The 19146-nt window shown below is 42.2% G+C and overlaps 1 protein-coding gene across 4 annotated transcripts in view; it reads right to left on the minus strand.

Annotated features, from left to right (window-relative positions):
- The window catches only part of LOC106599284 (collagen alpha-1(XV) chain), a 51418-nt gene extending 32653 nt beyond the window's left edge, over positions 1 to 18765 (minus strand). For 3 of the 4 annotated variants that reach the window (XM_045714690.2, XM_045714689.2, XM_014190435.3), the window contains exon 1: positions 250 to 1007. In XM_045714690.2, the coding sequence (XP_045570646.2) occupies positions 250 to 565 (316 nt within the window). In that variant the 5' untranslated portion in view covers positions 566 to 1007. Of the gene's footprint in view, positions 1 to 249; positions 1008 to 18461; positions 18536 to 18629 lie in introns of those variants that run through there. The other variant, XM_045714691.2, reaches the window with a different exon arrangement.
- Between the last annotated feature and the right edge of the window lie 381 nt (positions 18766 to 19146).

Below are 19146 nucleotides of genomic sequence, written 5' to 3' on the forward strand. Positions count from 1 at the left end.
GATTCCTTCAGGGGAAGTTTTTTAGAGCATTATGCTAAGTCGATGACTGAGAACTCACAGAGCATTGGTTCTATTTCATTGAAAGTGCAAGCCAAGTGTAGAACCAGTAGCAGAAGTGTTTGTTATTTAAACACAACATAAAGACTACTTTTTAGGACAGAATCCCAAACGGAAATGAAACTGGGAAAACTACATCACCCAGCACACTCCAGGTCTTCCTCGACTCCTGCACAGCACAGAATAACTCACCACGACTCTTCCACATTTTCAGAGGTCTTTTCTTAGCGTTGGGCTTGATCTCTGTTGTTCCAGCACCTGCAGGCTCCTGTGTGCTCTGTAGAGGTGTACTCTGAACAGGTGCAGTAGTGTACACCTCCGTCTGGGTCCCCACCTGGCCCACCTCTGTCCCTTCCATTGTCCAAAATACCTTGGTGGTGGTGAGGACCTCGGTGGTGGGGGGCTGTGTGGTCATCTCCTGTGCCTTCCCCCAGAGCACACTCCACCATTGGCCATGAACTGGAGCCATGAGCAGCAGCAGCAGACTGCACAGGCGCAGGACAGCCATCCTAAAAACTTAAGATGTATGTTCTCCAGTATGTTCACAGCTCAGCTCTCATGCTCCACTCTCTTCCCTGCTTCTATCTGCCCTCTCTCTTCCCTGCTTCTATCTGCCCTCTCTCTTCCCTGCTTCTATCTGCTCTCTCTCTTCCCTGCTTCTATCTGCTCTCTCTCTTCCCTGCTTCTATCTGCTCTCTCTCTTCCCTGCTTCTATCTGCTCTCTCTCTTCCCTGCTTCTATCTGCTCTCTCTCTTCCCTGCTTCTAACTGCGCTCTCTCACCTGCTTCTAACTGCGCTCTCTCTCTCTCTCTCTCTCTCTCTCTGTTCTGCTCTGCTCTGTGATTAGCGGTGACGCCTGCTCCAGACCCCCTCAGCACCACGCAGACTTAGGTATTTCACAGGCAGCACAGCAAGAGCAGCAGCTCTACACCACGTCTGGCTCACTTCACTCTGGCTCCCATCACAGTGGGTGGGTGTGTTAAGAGGATGTAAGGGTCAGCCGTAAGCCACAGCCCCCTTCAGTAATGCCATCCCCCTCTGTATACCATTATCATCAACCCTAGTACAGCTTAAATATAGGAGCTGGTCATCAACAGTCGTTGCTTACTAAACAAACAGTTGTCAGTAAAAAAATAAAAAAATAGGTGCACCATGATATTAGCTCTGGTATTTTTTATCCTGTAGTATGTTCTTCATTTTCTTTTTAAAAAGTAAGCCAACATGTTTTCAGCACCTTTATTTCCATGACTGATCAAAATGATATTTTATTATGGCTCGCTTACGTGTTTCTGCAGCAGACATAAAGTGAGCAATATGTTTGGAGCATCAAATAGCAATATAATCGCAGTATCGAATCACAATACGTACAGAATCGTGAGAGTCGCAATAGATATCGTATCGGGACCTAAGTATCGTGATATTATCGTAATGTCGTATCGTGAGGTCCCTGGCAATTCCCAGCCCTGAAGGACATGGTGAGCACTGCCTACATGTTCCATTCCCCCGGGACAAGAGTTAGGACTACAAGACCTCAGAAGAATGCTGTAAAAAGGGCACCACAAAGGAACACAATTAAATGTAACATTAACGGTTTGAACATTTGACATATTACCTATCCTTAGTCAGTTGCATTCATGTCCATGAGAAAGCTGAATAGAACTATTGGTGTAACAATACACATAAACCACAGGAAGTTGGGGTGCTGAGCAGCACCCTCTGAAAAATGGCATGCATTGAATCGCGTGGCCTTATCGTCGCTTTCTTTTGCAAAATTACTAAGAATTAACAAACTTGTTTTCTAAAATTGTCAATTGCAAACATCATATTAAGGTGTGGGATGTTCATTGTATGACAAGAAAAAATGTGCAGATCCATTTCACTCCAGCATATAGCATAATCTGTCTGTCCACAATTCACCTGTGGGAAAATGGCGGTTCTCAACACCACACAACACAAAGAGCTGGCTGCTACTTTCCGAGAGATCGTTCATGAGGAGATTACCTCTGGCCTCGACTTGAAATGAAAACCGGTAAATGAATCACTCACTTCTAAATTGAATGCCTATTCAACTAAAGTGGAAAGTCTGGAGAAGACAGCCAATGTGACAGAGGTGTGAATCCATGACCTGGAAACAGAGCGAGCTAAGCTAGAAGGGGAAAACAATCTCCTAAAGAGAAAACAGAATCACTTGAAAATTATTCCGGTAAAATCAATGTTCGGGTTATAGGACTTGAAACTGGAGTGGAAACTGGAGTGCAACCCAACTTCCTTCATGAGCATTCTTCTCTCTGAACTGTTTGAGCAGAAGAAGCTGGGTCCCATGCTGCTAATTAATATTGCGCACCACACAGGTCCTCTATGAAACGGGTCTTGTTCTATGATTGTACAAATCCATAGTTTTGAAGTCAAACAGTGAATTGTTCGCCTTGCAGTGGAATCCAGGGCTCTGACCTATGCGGAGAATAGGATCAGCATCTACCCAGATCGGAGTGGCGAACTGCTAAAAAAGAGGGCGACCTACAATGAGGTGAAATCCCAGCTACGCGAGCTAAATCTGAGATGCGGTTCATCCATCTGGCAAAACTCCTCTTGATCTTCCAGAATACAACAAATCAAATCAAACTTTATCACATAAGCGAATTCAACAGGTTTAGACTTTACCGTGAAATGCTTACTTACAAGCCCATAACCAACAATGCAGTTCAAGAAAGAGTTAAGAAAATATTTACCAAATAAACTAAAGGAAAAAATTATAAAAAAATAACACAAGAAAATAACAATAATGAGACTATATACAGGGATACCGGTACGGAGTCAATGTGCGAGGGTACAGGTTAGTCAAGGTAATTTGTACATGTAGGTGGGGGGGGGTGTCAATGTAAATATTCCGGTGGCCATTTGATTAATTGTTCAGCAGTCTTATGGCTTGGGGGTAGAAGCTGTTAAGGAGCCTTTTGGTCCTATACTTCGTGCTCCGGTACCGATTGCCGTGTAGTAGTAGAGATAACAGTCTATGACTTGGGTGACTGGAATCTCTGATAATTTTTTGGGCTTTCCTCTGACACAGCCTAGTATATAGGTCCTGGATGGCAGGAAGCTTGTCCCCATGTACTGGGCCGTATGCACTCCCCTCTGTAGCGCCTTACGGTCAGATGCAGAGCAGTTGCCATACCAGGCAGTAATGCAACCGGTCAGGATGCTCTCGATGGTGCAGCTGTAGAACTTTTTGAGGATCTGGGGACCCATGCCAAATCTTTGCAGTCTCTTGAGGGAGAAAAGGTATTGTTGTGCCATCTTCACGACTGTCTTTGTGTGTTTGGAGCATGATAGTTCATTGTTGATGTGGACACCAAGGAACTTGAAACTCTCGACCTGCTACACTACAGCCCTGTCGATGTCAATGGGGGCCTGTTCGGCCAGCCTTTTCCTGTAGTTCTCGATCAGCTCCTTTGTCTTGCTCACATTGAGGGAGAGGTTGTTGTCCTGGCCTCCTCCCTATAGGCCGTCTCATCATTGTCGGTAATCAGGCCTACCACTGTTGTGTCATCAGCAAACTTAGTGATGGTGTTGAAGTTGTGTGTGGGTGAACAGGGAGTACAGGAGGGGACTAAGCACGCACCCCTGAGGAGCCCAGTGTTGAGGATCAGCATGGCAGACGTGTTGTTACCTACCCTTACCACCTGGGGGCGGCCCGTCAGGAAGTCCAGGATCCAGTTGCAGAGGGAGGTGTTTAGTCCCAGGGTCCTTAGCTTAGTGATAAGCTTTGTGGGCACTATAGTATTGAACGCGGAGCTATAGTCAATGAATGGCATTCTCACATAGGTGTTCCTTTTGTCCAGGTGGGAAAGGGCAGTGTGGAGTGTGATTGAGATTGCGTCATCTGTGGATCTGTTGGGGCGGTATGCGAATTGAAGTGGGTCTACAGTATCTGGGATGATGCTGTTGATGTGAGCCATATCCAGCCTTTCAAAGAACTTCATGGCTGCAGATGTGAGTGCTATGGGTTGGTAGTCATTTAGGCAGGTTACCTTAGTGTTCTTTGGCACAGGGACTATGGTGGTCTGCTTAAAACATGTTGGTATTACAGACTCGGACAGAGAGAGGGTGAAAATGTCAGTGAAGACACTTGCCAGTTGGTCAGCGCATGCTCGCAGTACACGTCCAGGTAATCTGTCTGGCCTTGTGAATGTTGACCTGTTTAAAGGTCTAACTCACATCGGCTGCGGAGAGTGTTATCACACAGTCGTCCAGAACAGCTGGTGCTCTCAAGCATGTTTCAGTGTTATTTGCCTCGAAGCGAGCATAGAAGTGGTTTAGCTCGTCTGGTAGGCTCATGTCACTGGGCAGCTCTTGGCTGTGCTTCCCTTTGTAGTCCGTAATGGTTTGCAAGCCCTGCCACATCCGACGATCGTCGGAGCCGGTGTAGTACGATTTGATCTTAGTCCTGTATTGACGCTTTGCCTGTTTGATGGTTCGTTGGAGGGCATAGCGGGATTTCATATAAGCTTCCGGGTTAGAGTCCTGCTCCTTCAAAGGGGCAGCTCTAGCCTTTAGCTCAGTGAAGATGTTGCCTGTAATCCATGGCTTCTGGTTGGGGTCTGTACGAACAGTCACCATGGGGACGACGTCATCGATGTACTTATTGATGAAGCCATTGACTGATGTGGTGTACTCCTCAATGCCATCGGAAGAATCCTGGAATGTATTCCAGTCTGTGCTAGCAAAACAGACCACTTTTTTATTGACCGAGTCACTGGTGCTTCCTGCTTTCATTTTTGCTTGTAAGCAGGAATCAGGAGGATTGAATTATGGTCAAATTTGCCAAATGGAGGGCGAGGGAGAGCTTTGTACGTGTTTCTGTGTGTGGAGTAAAGGAGGTCTAGAGTTTTTTCCCTCTGGTTGCACATTTAACATGCTGATAGAAATGTGGTAAAATGGATTTAAGTTTCCCTGCATTAAAGTCCCCAGCCACTAGGAGCGCTGCCTCTGGATGAGCATTTTCTTGTTTGTTTATGGCGGTCTTATTTCCAGCATAGGTCTGTGGTGGTATGTAGATCGCTACTAAAAATACAGATGAAAACTCGCTTGGTAGATAGTGTGGTATACAGTTTATCATGAGATAGTCTACCTCAGGTGAGCAAAACCTCGAGACTTCCTTAGATATCGTACACCAGCGGCTGTTTACAAATATACATAGTCCGCCCCCCCTTGTCTTACCAGATGCCGCTGTTCTATCCTGCCGATACAGCATATAACCAGCCACCTGTATGTTGATAATGTCGTTGTTCAGCCACAACTCCATGAAGCATAAGATATTACAGTTTTTAATGTCCCGTTGGTACTTTAATCTTCCTCGTAGGTTGTCGATTTTATTTTCCAAGGATTGCACTTTATCTAGTAGAACAGAAGGCAGTGGAGGTTTATTTGATTGCCTACAAATTCTCAGAAGCCAGCCTGACCACCCTCTTTTTCTCCAGCTTCTCTTCATGCAAATGATGGGGATTTGGGCCTGTTCCAGGGAAAGCAGTATATTCTTCACGTCGGGCTCGTCAGAGTCGTTAAAAGGAAATAAAAGCTTCTGCCAGTTCGTGGTGAGTTATCACTGTTCTGATGTCCGGAGGTTATTTTCGGTCATTAGAGACGGTAGCAGCAATATTATGTACAAAATAAGTTTAAAAAAAAGTTACAACAACGCAAAAAAACGAACAACAGAACAGTTGGTTAGGAGCACGTAAAACATCAGCCATCTTCTCCGGCACCATGATACACATAGCCCCACATTCCTTGTGGGACTACAGCGCATTGAATTCCTAAAATGGGCAAAATATGGCAATATAAGTTGGAAACTACTTTTTGCTACTGGTACTGAGATATGGCCAGTCCCATATGGACAACTACACAATGTTTTTAAAAAAAAAGTTATTTTAGGACAGGCTATTGAATTTATCTCCCAGGGAGGCCATAATGAAATATTGTGAAGATTTTGATTATAGACTTAATTTCTTGCACATACCATCTTCTTAATTTTTTTTAAATATATATTATTGATCACTTAAATGCTTAATAAAAATGTAGGGCGGGGGGGGGGGGGCTTTCTAAAATAATTAAGAACTCCTCTTCTCTCAACAGAAGAAGCCACCTCGCTGGGAGCTCAAATCTCTCTAAATGAACTCAAAAGGGAATTGGATAGCATGAATAAAGGGACGATATTTCTCCTGAGGTCTATTTAAAATGTTGGAATCAATTAGGTCCACTGTTGCTCGAAATTATTAACACAGCCGTTCACAAAGGTTAATTTGGGAGTGATGTGAATACAGCACTAATGTAACTTTCATTTAAAAAAGGTAAGGATGACAACCAGTGTTCTCACTATCGCCCCCATCTTTGATAAACACAGATATGAAACTGTTTTCCTAAATGTTGTTGTCCCGTCTCGAAACTTACCCAAATTGGTCCACACAGACCAAAGCGGGGTTTGTTAAGAAAATGTGTCCTCGGATAAACTCCGATGGCTATTACATATCGTAGATGCTTCATCAGAAACAACAGTTCCTTGGGCTGTATTATTTCTCGATGCAAAAACATATTTTGGTCTGTCTTGGAACATATGGGAATTGGCTCCATTACTATGATTAAAATACTCTATGTCAATCCCTCAGCCATAGTTATAACAGACAATATCTGCTCCGTTTAGAATCACTAGAAGCAGCAGACAAGGCAATCCAATTTCGCCTTTGCTATTTATTATCATCCATGGAACCTGGCACAGGCAATTTTTCAATCAAAGGAATAACACCAATTTACCTAGAATCTACTAATTACTTCATCTCATTATACGCAGACGATATTTTACTTTATCTAGACAATGTATCTCAATCGCTCCCAAACACATTGAAGATCAAAGATAAATTCAGCTTAATCTCAAGTTATAAAACGTACAGTATCTAACCAAATCAAGCCTTCTGCATCTCAAGACCCAGATGGAGCTCCATCTCTACTTATGGAATACCAATTGTTACCGATTCTAAATACATGGGAGTAGATATTTCCTTTTTTAGATAAAACCATCACCAGAAACTTTAACAGAATGCTCAAATCAATTAAATCCGACCTCAATGGAATAATATCATACTTGCTTAAACCGGCAGAATATCTATTGTCAAAATAAATACAGTGCATTTGGAAAGTATTCAGACCCCTTCCCTTTTTCCACATTTTGTTATGTTACAGCCTTATTCAAAAATGTATTAAATACATGTTTTCCCTCATCAATCTACACACAATACCCCATAATGTCAAAGCAAAAACAGGTTTTTAGTAACTCTTGCAAATGTATAAAAAAACAAAACAGATACCTTATTTACATAAGTATTCAGACCCTTTGCTATGAGACTCGAAACTGAGCTCAGGTACATCCTGTTTCCATTTATCATTCTTGAGATGTTTCTACAACTTGATTGGAGTACTGTGGTAAATTCAATTGATTGGATGTGATTTGGAAAGGCACACACCTGTCTACATAAGGTACCACAGTTGACAGTGCATGTCAGAGCAAAAACCAAGCCATGATGTCGAAGTAATTGTCCGTAGAGCTCAGAGACAGGATTGTGTCAAGGCACAGATCTGGGGCAGGGTACCAAAACATGTCTGCAGCATTGAAGGTCCCTAAGAACACAGTGGCCTCCATCATTCTTAAATGGAAGACATTTGGAACCACCAAGACTCCTCCTAGTGCTGGCCACTTGGCAAAACTGGGCAATCGGTGGGGAAAGGGCCTTGATCGGGGGGGGTTGACCAAGAACCCAATGGTCACTCTGACAGAGCTCCAGAGGTCCTCTGTGGAGATGGGAGAACCTTCCAGAAGGACAACCATCTCTGCAGCCCTCCACCAATCAGGCCTTTATGTAGAGTGGCTAGACAGAAGCCACTCCTCAAAAAAGACAGCCCGTTTGGAGTTTGCCAAAAGGCACTTAAGGACTCTCAGACCATGAGAAACAAGATTCTTGGCTTGAATGCCAAGCGTCACTTCTGGAGGAAACCTTGCACCATCCCTATGGTGAAGCAGGGTGGTGGCAGCATCAAGCTGTGGGGATGTTTTTCAGTGGCAGGGACTGGGAAACTAGTCATGATCGAGGGAAAGATGAATGGAGCAAAGTACAGAGAGATTCTTGATGAAAACCTGCTCCAGAGCTCTCAGAACCTCAGACTGGGGCGAAGGTTCACCTTCCAACAGGACAACTACCCTAAGCACACAGCCAAGACAACACAGGAGGAGCTTCGGGATTCGTGTCCTTGAGTGGCCCAGCCAGAGCCTGGACATGAACCCGATCGAACATCTCTGGAGAGACCTGAAAATAGCTGTGTAGCGACGCTCCCCATTCAGCATGACAGTGCTTGAGAGGATCTGCAGAGAAGAATGGGAGTTTCCCAAAATACAGGTGTGCTAAGCTTGTAGCTTCATATCCAAGAAGACTCAAGGCTGTAGTCGCTGCCAAAGGTGCTTCAACAAAGTACTGAGTAAAGGGTCTGAATACTTATGCAAATGTGATATTTCAGTTTTTTGTTGTAAATTTTCAAAAATGTCTAAAAACCAGTTTTTGCTTTGTCATTGTGGGGTAGTGTGTGTAGATTGAAGAAGAAAACAACAATTTAATCAATTTTAGAATAAGGCTGTGACGTAGTCAAGGATTCTGAATATTTTCCAAATGCACTGTATTGCTTCGGCTAAATTTTTGTAGTTCAATGATTCCCATGGCTCCCCCTTCTGGCAATTGGGATAAAATTCCTAGTGCGGTTTCCACTTCTTTTTTTGTTTTCGATTGTATTATTATTATTATTACAAAACATCTCAGCAATCAGTACATTAGGTCCCCATTGGACAGGAATCTGCCAATCAGTGGCTGTCTGACTCTGGGCACTGATTAAACATGGGAGAGTGAAAAGCTGGACTGTGACAGAGGAGAGGGGAATGCAGGGCATGGAGGAGAGGAGAAGAGCAGAGGGGCGTCTGCCAAGCCTTCACAGCTCAGTGATCAGAGGGGCCGGGCAGAAAGACATGCAGGCAGGCAGACAGGCAGGCAAAAATACAGGCACGCAGGCAGGCATAGTGACAAAGAGAAGCCTGTTTCGCTACTCAGTACTCAGGACCCTGGTGTTGTGTGTTGAGGGGATGGGAATGGGGCCTAGGACAGGTTCTGACAGCACTGTAGGCAGCACACACACACACAGACATGGAAGATGAGGATGAGCCCACTCTGGACCAATCAAGTACCAGAGGAATACACTGTTCACATACTGCTTCAATTACAGTAACAATACCTATTCAAATGCACATTAAGATTACCAATACACAATCATCCATTGAACACCAACTGTAATTTTGATGTGCATGTTTGGATATTACAACCAGCACTTGGCATTGCATGTGCATTGTCTTAGATGTGCAACATTTCACAGCAATCCACAGTGGAGGTATGGATGGACTCCATACTAAAGAGACTAGAAACTAGTGTTTCAGTGGTCCTAATGAGAGTTGCTGGGAGAGTTGGGGCTGGAGGTTTGCTAAATGGACCAGATGATGGATGTAGTGTAATTTTAAGGAAACCCGGCAGGGAAGAAGGAAGCCCAGGTTAGCCTGCCCTGGGGTGGTAGTGTTTCATGTGAGGGGGCCCCTTATAAGTATCCCATTCTTATAGGGGCGTGATGGGCTATAGAGGGCTAGGGGCTAGGAGGCAGGCCATCAGTTGCTGTTTTAATGTTGTGAATCTATTCACACAGAGATAGTCATTTTTCATCTATATGGAATCAGTACACAAGACCTTTGACTATGTAGTACACTATATCCAAAATCCAGTAACACCTAGCACTTAATCACATGTACTATGTATAAAATAGATTCAGCACAAAGTGATTAATATGCCCACAATATATGCTATGAACAATGATAATATAAATACTGTGCTCATAAAAAATCTAACCATGGGTTTGAATACCCCCATTCAAATCTGTAATGAATTCCTTCAAATGTACCTACTGTAAAAGCGACTGTTTAATATAACAACTAAGCTTCTTGGTAACTTCATGTGTAGATTGTTACAGGTGTAAAAGCATTCACCTTCCCTGTATGTCTACAGCTTGTACAGTGTTCATGCTTTGAAGCTGAGCTACAATAAAATGACATCAAGGACCAATCATTCATAGACAGAGAGTGGTCCTCCAGCTCCACCATGTGGTCATAAACAGAACTGCAGATGAAACTTCACTCCCTCACCAGAACACACTGCCCTGCGTACACACACTGTGCCCTAAATGCACCCCATTCCCTATGTAGTGCACAACTTTTGACCAGAACCCATAGGACTCTGGTGAAAAGTAGTGCTCTATATGGGGAATAGGGTGCCACAGCAATCCCTGTCCCTTTAAGATTGACCATAGTGATGTCACCAGAGGTCAGGTTCCTGGGAGGATTACCATCAGTGTGGAGGAGAAGAGCCAACCTGACAGAGGCCAGGCCTCACTAATCAATTAGCAAAGCGAAGGAGACTTTGCGGGTGAACAAAAACAGAACTTTGCCACATTAAATCACAATCACTGGGAAGCTCTCTTATCAAGAGTCTGACCCTTGAATGGTGTATTATTATTATGGGCAGCAGATCAAAAGCAATCTGGTTTTATCGGGGTGATTTAGTTAGACACATGGGCCCACTGGCCTATAGCTAAGTTTGTAGTCAAATAAGTCTCTCTCAAAAAAGATTTGTCCCACCATGTTGACAGACAGACATGCCAATATTTTGCTTGCAAAATAATCCATTATTTGTATGCCACCATATGTTAGGATATTCAGATCCTTACTCCTTTAACTATCCTCATCAGTTGATTCTACATTTAGTTAAGCCTACATTTCATCTGAGGGCTGCCAATGTATTAAAAAAAGTGACAAAATCCATAAGCCATAAAACTCCTAAATTGCCACATAACTTTCAAATAAGAGGGCATTACTACTAATAAAATGCTAACTTGACATAAAACCATAAAAACATCCCTTTAAATGTACAGTTAGACCAATCTAGGCTTGAAGACAAAGTATGTAGTAGGCTGTCCATATAGCAGCCAAAGTACTTATTGTGTCAGAGAAACAAACTGATTGGCAGTTCTCCCAGCCAATCCCTGTCTAGATATAAGAGCTATGGGTGGAGACCAGTGGAGAGGTAGACAGTGTTTGACTGTTCTCCACTCTTCCAGAGGTAATTATAAAGCATTTCACTTTTCAACTCTCTCTCCGCACACACACATACATACATAAGTTCACTCTCCCTCTAAGCGATCCAACTCAATGAAGCCTCTGTTGCAGATCTGTTTTCCTATGGCTAAGTTGGCCAACCCCCCCCCCCCCCAAGTGTCATTTATGACGCATTTTCAGGTCAGGCTATCTATGGCATGTTCAGAGCAGGACATTTATTTATTTATATGTACTTATAGGGTAAGGGTACTGGTCCTCTCTGACTTGTAATAATCTGCATTAACATTATAGTTGATGATGTTTTACTGGGCGAAATACTTTGGCAAATGTGACACCAGATTACAGACACACTGTGATGATACACCACTGACTATACCCCCCTCCCCTCAAGGTGTCAAAAGCGTTCCACAGGGATGCTGTCCCATGTTGACTCCAATGCTTTCCACAGTTGTGTCAAGTTGGCTGGATGTCCTTTGGGTGGTGGACCATTCTTGATACACACATGAAAAACCCAGCACCATTATCGTTCTTGACACAAATCGGTGCGTCTGGCACCTACTACCATACCCTGTTCAAAGGCACTTCATTCTTTTGTCTTGCCCATTCAACCTCTGAATGGCACACATACACAATCCATGTCTCAATTGTCTCTAGGAGTAAAAATCCTTCTTTAACCCGTCTCCTCCCCTTCATCTACACTGATTGAAGTGGATTTAACAAATTACATCAATAAGGGATCAGAGGGGGAAGCAATGGCGGAAGCATTAGTATTTTGTGATTCTCTTGGCGCAAGTACAATTGGTGAGAATGAGTGGACGATGGTGAACAAGAGTGGAGAAAAAGGGTTAAAGTTGGAGATGAACAGCAATTTATGGTCGGGGTGCAATTCACAAGCAAGGATGTTTTTTGGTGGTAAACCGTTTGAGGTCTCGAAGATGGTGAATGACGAATTGGGTAAAGTGGAATCGGTCAGAGTGACCAGAAGCGGTATGATGTTGATTTCATGTGTGTCAAAAGCGCAAAGGGAGAAAGCTCTGTGGCTCTACAAGATGTCGACAGCTACGATTTTCAGAGTAGGGCACCGGTTAAAGGTGTTATTATTCCAGGAATGGTAGACGCACTTAGCTTGAATCGAATGATAGACGGAAAGAAGGATCAAAGCCTATCGGTTATACTGTCGTTTGATGAAGGGGTTCTCCCGACTTATGTAAAGATCATTTGGTGAGACAGTGCTGTATGTACAGAAGCCGTTTCAGTGTTACAATTGTAAAAAGTTTGGACACGTGGCAAGTGTTTGTCGAAGGAATAAATATGAAGTAGTGGAAGAAAAGTATAGCCAGTTATAATTAGTTATGCTAATGGTTTAGCAGATTCTAAAAAAAGAAGATCAGTCTTTATGTGGCTAAAAGAAATATAACATTATTAAAAAGGTTATATCAGGTATTGTTCATCCTGATCAGACAGGTTTTTTCATGGACGATACATTTAAGGTGAACACTCCTGCCTTAATAAGGGCACATATTTAAAGAGTAGCGGAATTAACAGGAAGCCTTTCTGCCAGCTGGTGAGCATTAGATGCGTTTATTTACCTCATTCTGAGACATTTTAACCTGGAGTAAAGTTGAGTGGGAGGGAGGTCAGGTTAGTTAAAGAAATACTGTAACATAATACAATATATACAAAAAAATCAAATATGATGGCATGCCAAAATAACACTGTCCTTGATCCTCAAGTGCTTAAAGTAGGAAAGGAAAGGTTGCTGATAAAGTGTCTGATACAGATTCATAATACACATCTGGGTGTATTGTTTTATAAGGACAGATAACTTTCTCGCAACACCGTTCCCACAATTAGTAGTAATGGCAATGCAAACAGACCTGTGGAGATGCATTGTATGGTCTGCTTATTTGGGTCGAACAGAGGAGAGCCAGGGCCATCTATCTGAGTCTGCCAAGGGTCCCTTCAGCACACACACACACACACACACACACACACACACACACACACACACACACACACACACACACACACACACACACACACACACACACACACACACAGGTAAGCAGAACGCAATGCCTCTGGGTCTGGTTCAGTCTTGCAGTCTGCTTTATAAAGACCATCGAGCCATTTCACTGGCTCACTCAACCAATCAGAAATCATACAGCACTGGTGACATCACGTCACAAGAGCGTGTTTTATGTGTCTGGACAGAATGGAGAGGAAAGATGGTTTGACAACATTTCGGCCACAAAGGAAAACCAAACAGCCCAGTGAAAACCTCTATTGAGTATTGTTCAGACTGAGACAGATTTGTTACAGTAGACTGGACAGTTATTCAGCAGAGTTCATTCATAAATCTCCCTGGGTAGGGAGTGAAAGAGGTCAAATTTACAGGTGAGATAACTGAGTAATGTGCCCTCAAACCATGAACTGTCACTGTGGTCATCGTCACTGTCTCTACTTTGATATCTAGATGATCTGTAGCCTGTCGGATTCACCTGTCAGTATGGTCTCACAAGAGAAGCAACTGGAGTCACCATATACTCTTTCATCTGCTTTTAGCCTCTAACAATGAGAACTTAGATTTCTTTTAGATTTAAGTGCTGCCTTCAATACGATTGATCATGCTATTCTCACTAAGAGGCTAGAAGACTTGGTTGGTCTACGAGGACAGGTTCTCAATTGGTCCAAATCATACCTCTGAGCGGTATCAATTTGTTCAGCTGGCCGATAATTCATCCCTGTTGGCGTTTTTCCTATTTTGTTGCATTACAACCTGTCATTTTTATTTGGATTTCATGTAATGGACATACCAAAATAGTCCAAATTGGTGAAGTGAAATGAAAAAATAACTTGTTTCAAAAAGAAAAAAAAGAAGAAAAAAATAAAGAAAGTGGTGCGTGCACATGTATTCACCCCCTTCACTATGAAGCCCCGGAATAGGATCTGGTGCAACCAATTACCTCCAGAAGTCACATAATTAGTTAAATACAGTCCACCTGTGTGCAATCTTAGTGTCACATGATCTCAGTATATATATATATATATATATATATATATATATATATATATATATATATATATATATATATATATATATATATATATATATATATATATATATATATACATACATATACACACACACACCTATTCTGAAAGGCCCCAGAGTCTGCAAGGTCTAAACAAGGTGCACCAAGCAAGCGGCACCATGAAGACCAAGGACCTCTCCAAACAGGTCAGGGGAAAAGTTGTGGAGAGTACAAATCAGGGTTGGGTTATAAAAAAAATATCAGAAACTTTGAACATCCCACAGACCACCATTAAATCCATTATTAAAAATGGAAAGAATATGGCACCACAACAAACCTGCAAAGAGAGTGCCGCCCACCAAATCTCACAGACCAGGCAAGGAAGGCATTAATAAGAGGCAACAAAGAGACCAAAGATAACCCTGAAGGAGCTGCAAAGCTCCACAGCGGAGATTGGAGTATCTGTCCATAGGACCACTTTAAGCCGTACACTCCACAGAGCTGGGCTTTACGGAAGAGTGGCCAGAAAAAAGCCATGGCTTAAAGAAAAAAATAAGCAAACACGTTTGGTGTTCGCCAAAATGCATGAGGGAGACTCCCCAAACATATGGAAGAAGGTATTCTGGTCAGATGACACTAAAATTGAGCTTTTTGGCCATCAAGGAAAATGCTGTCTGGCGCAAACCCAACCCTTCTCATCACCCCAAGAACACCATCCCCACAGTGAAGCATGGTGGTGGCAGTATCATGCTGTGGGGATGTTTTTCCATCGGCAGGGACTGGAAAACTGTTCAGAATTGAAGGAATGATGGATGGCGCTAAATACAGGGAAATTCTTGAGGGAAACCTGTTTCAGTCTTCTAGAGATTTTGAGACTGGGACGGAAAATCACCTTCCAGCAGGACAATGACCCTAAGCATACTGCTATGCACACTCTAGGTTTCTGTTTTTTTGTGTTACTTCTTGTATGTTTCAAAGTGGTAGGCATGTTGTGTAAATCAAATTATACAAACCCCCCAAAAATCAATTTTAACTCCAGGTTGTAAGGCAACAAAATAGGAAAAATGCCAAGGGGGTGAATACTTTCACAAGCGACTGTATCTGACAGACATGCTCGTTCCATACAACCCAGTGAAGGCGCTCTGCTCCCAAGGAGCCGGTTTGCTTACAGTTTCTAGATGCAGAACCAAGGCGGAGGGAGGAGCGTTCTCTATTAAAGCACCTTAGTTGTGGAAGGGTTTGCCTTGTCAGGTATGAGCGGCAGACACCATTTGAGGTTTTTAAATCACTTTTTTGGGGGGGGGCTTTTAATAAGTGATTGTTTTCCACATCCTCTTTTCATGTTATTACTTAAACAATATATACATGTAAAGTGTGTTGTGATTTTAAATGCACTTTAAATAACGTTTAATTTGATTTAGTCATCATCGGACCGCACTCTGGCACTTTCATGGTGAGATGCTGCTAGACTCTAAGAGATGATCTGTGCAGCAAAAACACATCAAACAGAGCAAGAGTTCACAGATGAGACAGACGACACAACACAGCAGGCATGTCTCTCTCCTAGATGTCTCACTGGGTGGTGTTATGACTACAGGAGATAGTCATAATTCTCCACAACCAGTTTGTGCCCACTGACTAATCTCTCTATAAATCTGTATAAGATCCTTCCCATCACAGCTGTAAAATGGCCACGGCTTCCCTTTCACTGGGTGTGTTTCCACAACTTTCACAGGACAGAACAGCGGCTTACAGGGAGAGTGCTGAGTGCTCCCCATGGAGCCTCCAGGAATACTGTACTGTACATTCCCCATCATTTTTACCTCAAAGTGAACAGCTTGTGAACAACTTATCAGGACAATTTCATCAAAAAAACTATCATTTTCCTCATCGTACTCAGATAAGGTTATCATAACACACTTACAGATGTCACTTACACAAGACAGTCTTCACGTCCAAAAGTGGGTAACCGTTAGATGAGGGAGTTACTAGCCTTTTCAAATGAAGTAACCAAGGAAACCTCACACCTACAAAACAACATCAGCATATATTTGAAGCCACCAACTGTCAAATATAAAAACGGTTGAGAAGTTATGACATTCCTATGCTTGTATGAGCACATGGAAAAATATTGTATATTCATGTCAATGTTTCAAAAAGTACTAATACATGAATAGGTAGAATATTTTGTAATAAACTTTCCATTGAGTGTTTTTTCCCTTCAAAACCAAAAACGAAACATTACATTATAGCTCAGTGACACCTTTTAAAGTTGGTCTTATAACCGTCACCATTCTGCTATATATGACAATATACTGTAAGTGGAACATATTTGGACCCTTTCCAAAAAGTGGAGGGAATTTCTTAGCCCATAAAACTGAATAAGGTTTATAATGTGAATTGTTCATTTTCAAATTTATTTATAAAGCCCTTCTTACGTCAGCTGATATCTCAAAGTGCTGTACAGAAACCCAGCCTAAAACCCCAAACAGCAAGCAATGCAGGTGTAGAAGCACAGTGGCTAGGAAAAACTCCCTAGAAAGGCCAGAACCTAGGAAGAAACCTAGAGAGGAACCAGGCTCTGAGGGGTGGCCAGTCCTCTTCTGGTTGTGCCGGGTGGAGATTATAACAGAACATGGCCAAGATGTTGAAATGTTCATAGATGACCAGCAGGGTCAAATAATAATAATAATCACAGTGTTTCGATGTATTAACACGCTTCAAAAGAAAACTCCCACTGGGGACAGATCAACAGGACTGTATTAACCAAACATGAATCAATTCGTGAGGAAATGAACCAGACTAAAATCAAAATGTGAAAGGCAGTAATATTTTGCCCCACTAAAAAAAAAGTGGGTTAGGGTTAGTAAAAGTAGTCAAAGTAAAATTTCTCATTAACCAGTCATAAAGAATAATAAAACCTCAGATAGCGGTGGATTTCGTGATAAGAATATACAATCCCCGTTGTCTTTTATATCTTCATTAACAGACGTTTTGGCTAGGGTGATCATCATATTTCAAATTATGACATTCCTACACACATTCCCATATTTTAACTCAAAACTACACATTGAGAAAGAGATATTATACACGCTTTATGCATTTTTGTGTTCTAATTTGATTTGAAGCGTAGTTAACACGATATTCTCCAGAGCCACTCAATTAGACAGCAGATTGAAGAGGAACTTTGTATTTCTGAATAGCCCTTTAGAATGTGTGTTACATTGTCAGTGTAATGACAATGTAACAACCCTAGATAATAGTACAGTTCTCCCTCTATGGTAGTAACAAGAGGTAAATTTACATGAGAAGTGACCACACCAGTTCACACCCAGGTGCTGCGCTTAACCAGACCTCTGCTTCCAAGTCCACTGTGTACACACTGCCAATAGCGGATGGGGCGGAAACCAGTTCCCATCAAGCAAACATCTTATAGCAGGGTATATGAGGGCTATTTAAACCAATTAAAGAAATTAGAAATGCAATATTGGTGGGTAAATATACATGCACTCTAAAAAGTGTTTGTTTACAAGTATTGTATGTGACTCACATATTATTTTGAATACAGATGCAAATAATGCATGTCCACATTCTTGTCGAATAAGGGCAGCTCATCATATGAGCGTATAACTCAGACTCTCCCGGAGGCTGTTTACTACATGCTACTACTGTATGTCACAGGATAATCTGTGAGATGGAGAAAAAAAATCCTTCAGCTATTCACCCAATAAACCAGTTGCATTCAACTTTCAGTAGGGAGGTGAAACATGCAGCAGACACTTCCTTTCAAAAGCATCGCAGCATAGGTGGATCAATAATGTACTGTACACTAAAACTACATAAGCCTACATCTCACACCTTAAATTAACTTGTCCTCAGAAAAGATATCAAGTATATCAATTTAAGATACTGTATTTAACTAATATGACATTAAGAAGGCTATTTGATAAGAAGCTACTTTGTCTTACAATTCATTCCAAGAGAGTCAAGACATTTAAAATCCAAATGCAGCAGGTCGATAGCCTTGGCAATGTTTAGGCAAGTATTGAGTGCATCACATCAGCACTTCCAAGAAATACATCAAATAGGGCTACATTAATTATGAATACTTACATTTCAAAACGTCTTACCTTCAATGACCTGAACTGCAGGTTCAAAGTGGTACAGCAGGATGAGAAGAATAACCGAAGACCACCTGGGGAGGCTGGAGGTAAGAAAATGATGTTGCATGAGTTAGCCTGAATATTTTTTGGGCCTTTAAAATCAAGCACAGAACATTAGAAAATAAACACCCTTACCAAATAATCATTTTGGGAAAGAGATGTCAAATCCAAGCATCCAAAATTGTCCTCAACGTGCTTGGAGTTGGAATCTGCTCTCTGTCTACTTCAGACCTTTGCGTCTCCTGCCACTGAGTGCACTCTCCCTCCCTCTCTCCACTCTGTCTCTCCCTGACAGGCTGGAGTACCAATCGAACAAAGAAGACCTCAGTTCTTCAGTGAGTCACTGGCCCACAGACACGGAAATCTGACTCCTTAAAATCCCTCACTAAACCGCTGCCTTAAAATTCTTAACTTTGCCATTTGTATGGCGACTATCTGAATTTTTCCATCTCCATTATTTTATTGCATTATTACCAGCATTTGAAGTTGATGGTATGGAATATATTTTGAAATCCATCTATTAAGCTGGCTGGGGAACCTCAATAAGATTAAGCAGCTCCAAAATGTTTTAGTGAAAATTACATTTTGAGAGGGGCCGAAATTTGTTCTGACTCAATGAGAGTTGGGGAAAAGTTAAATCAACTTAAAATGA

This window comes from Salmo salar, chromosome 03 (genome assembly GCF_965601325.2).
Source record: "Salmo salar chromosome 03, fSalSal1, whole genome shotgun sequence".
Taxonomy (NCBI): Eukaryota; Metazoa; Chordata; class Actinopteri; order Salmoniformes; family Salmonidae; genus Salmo; species Salmo salar.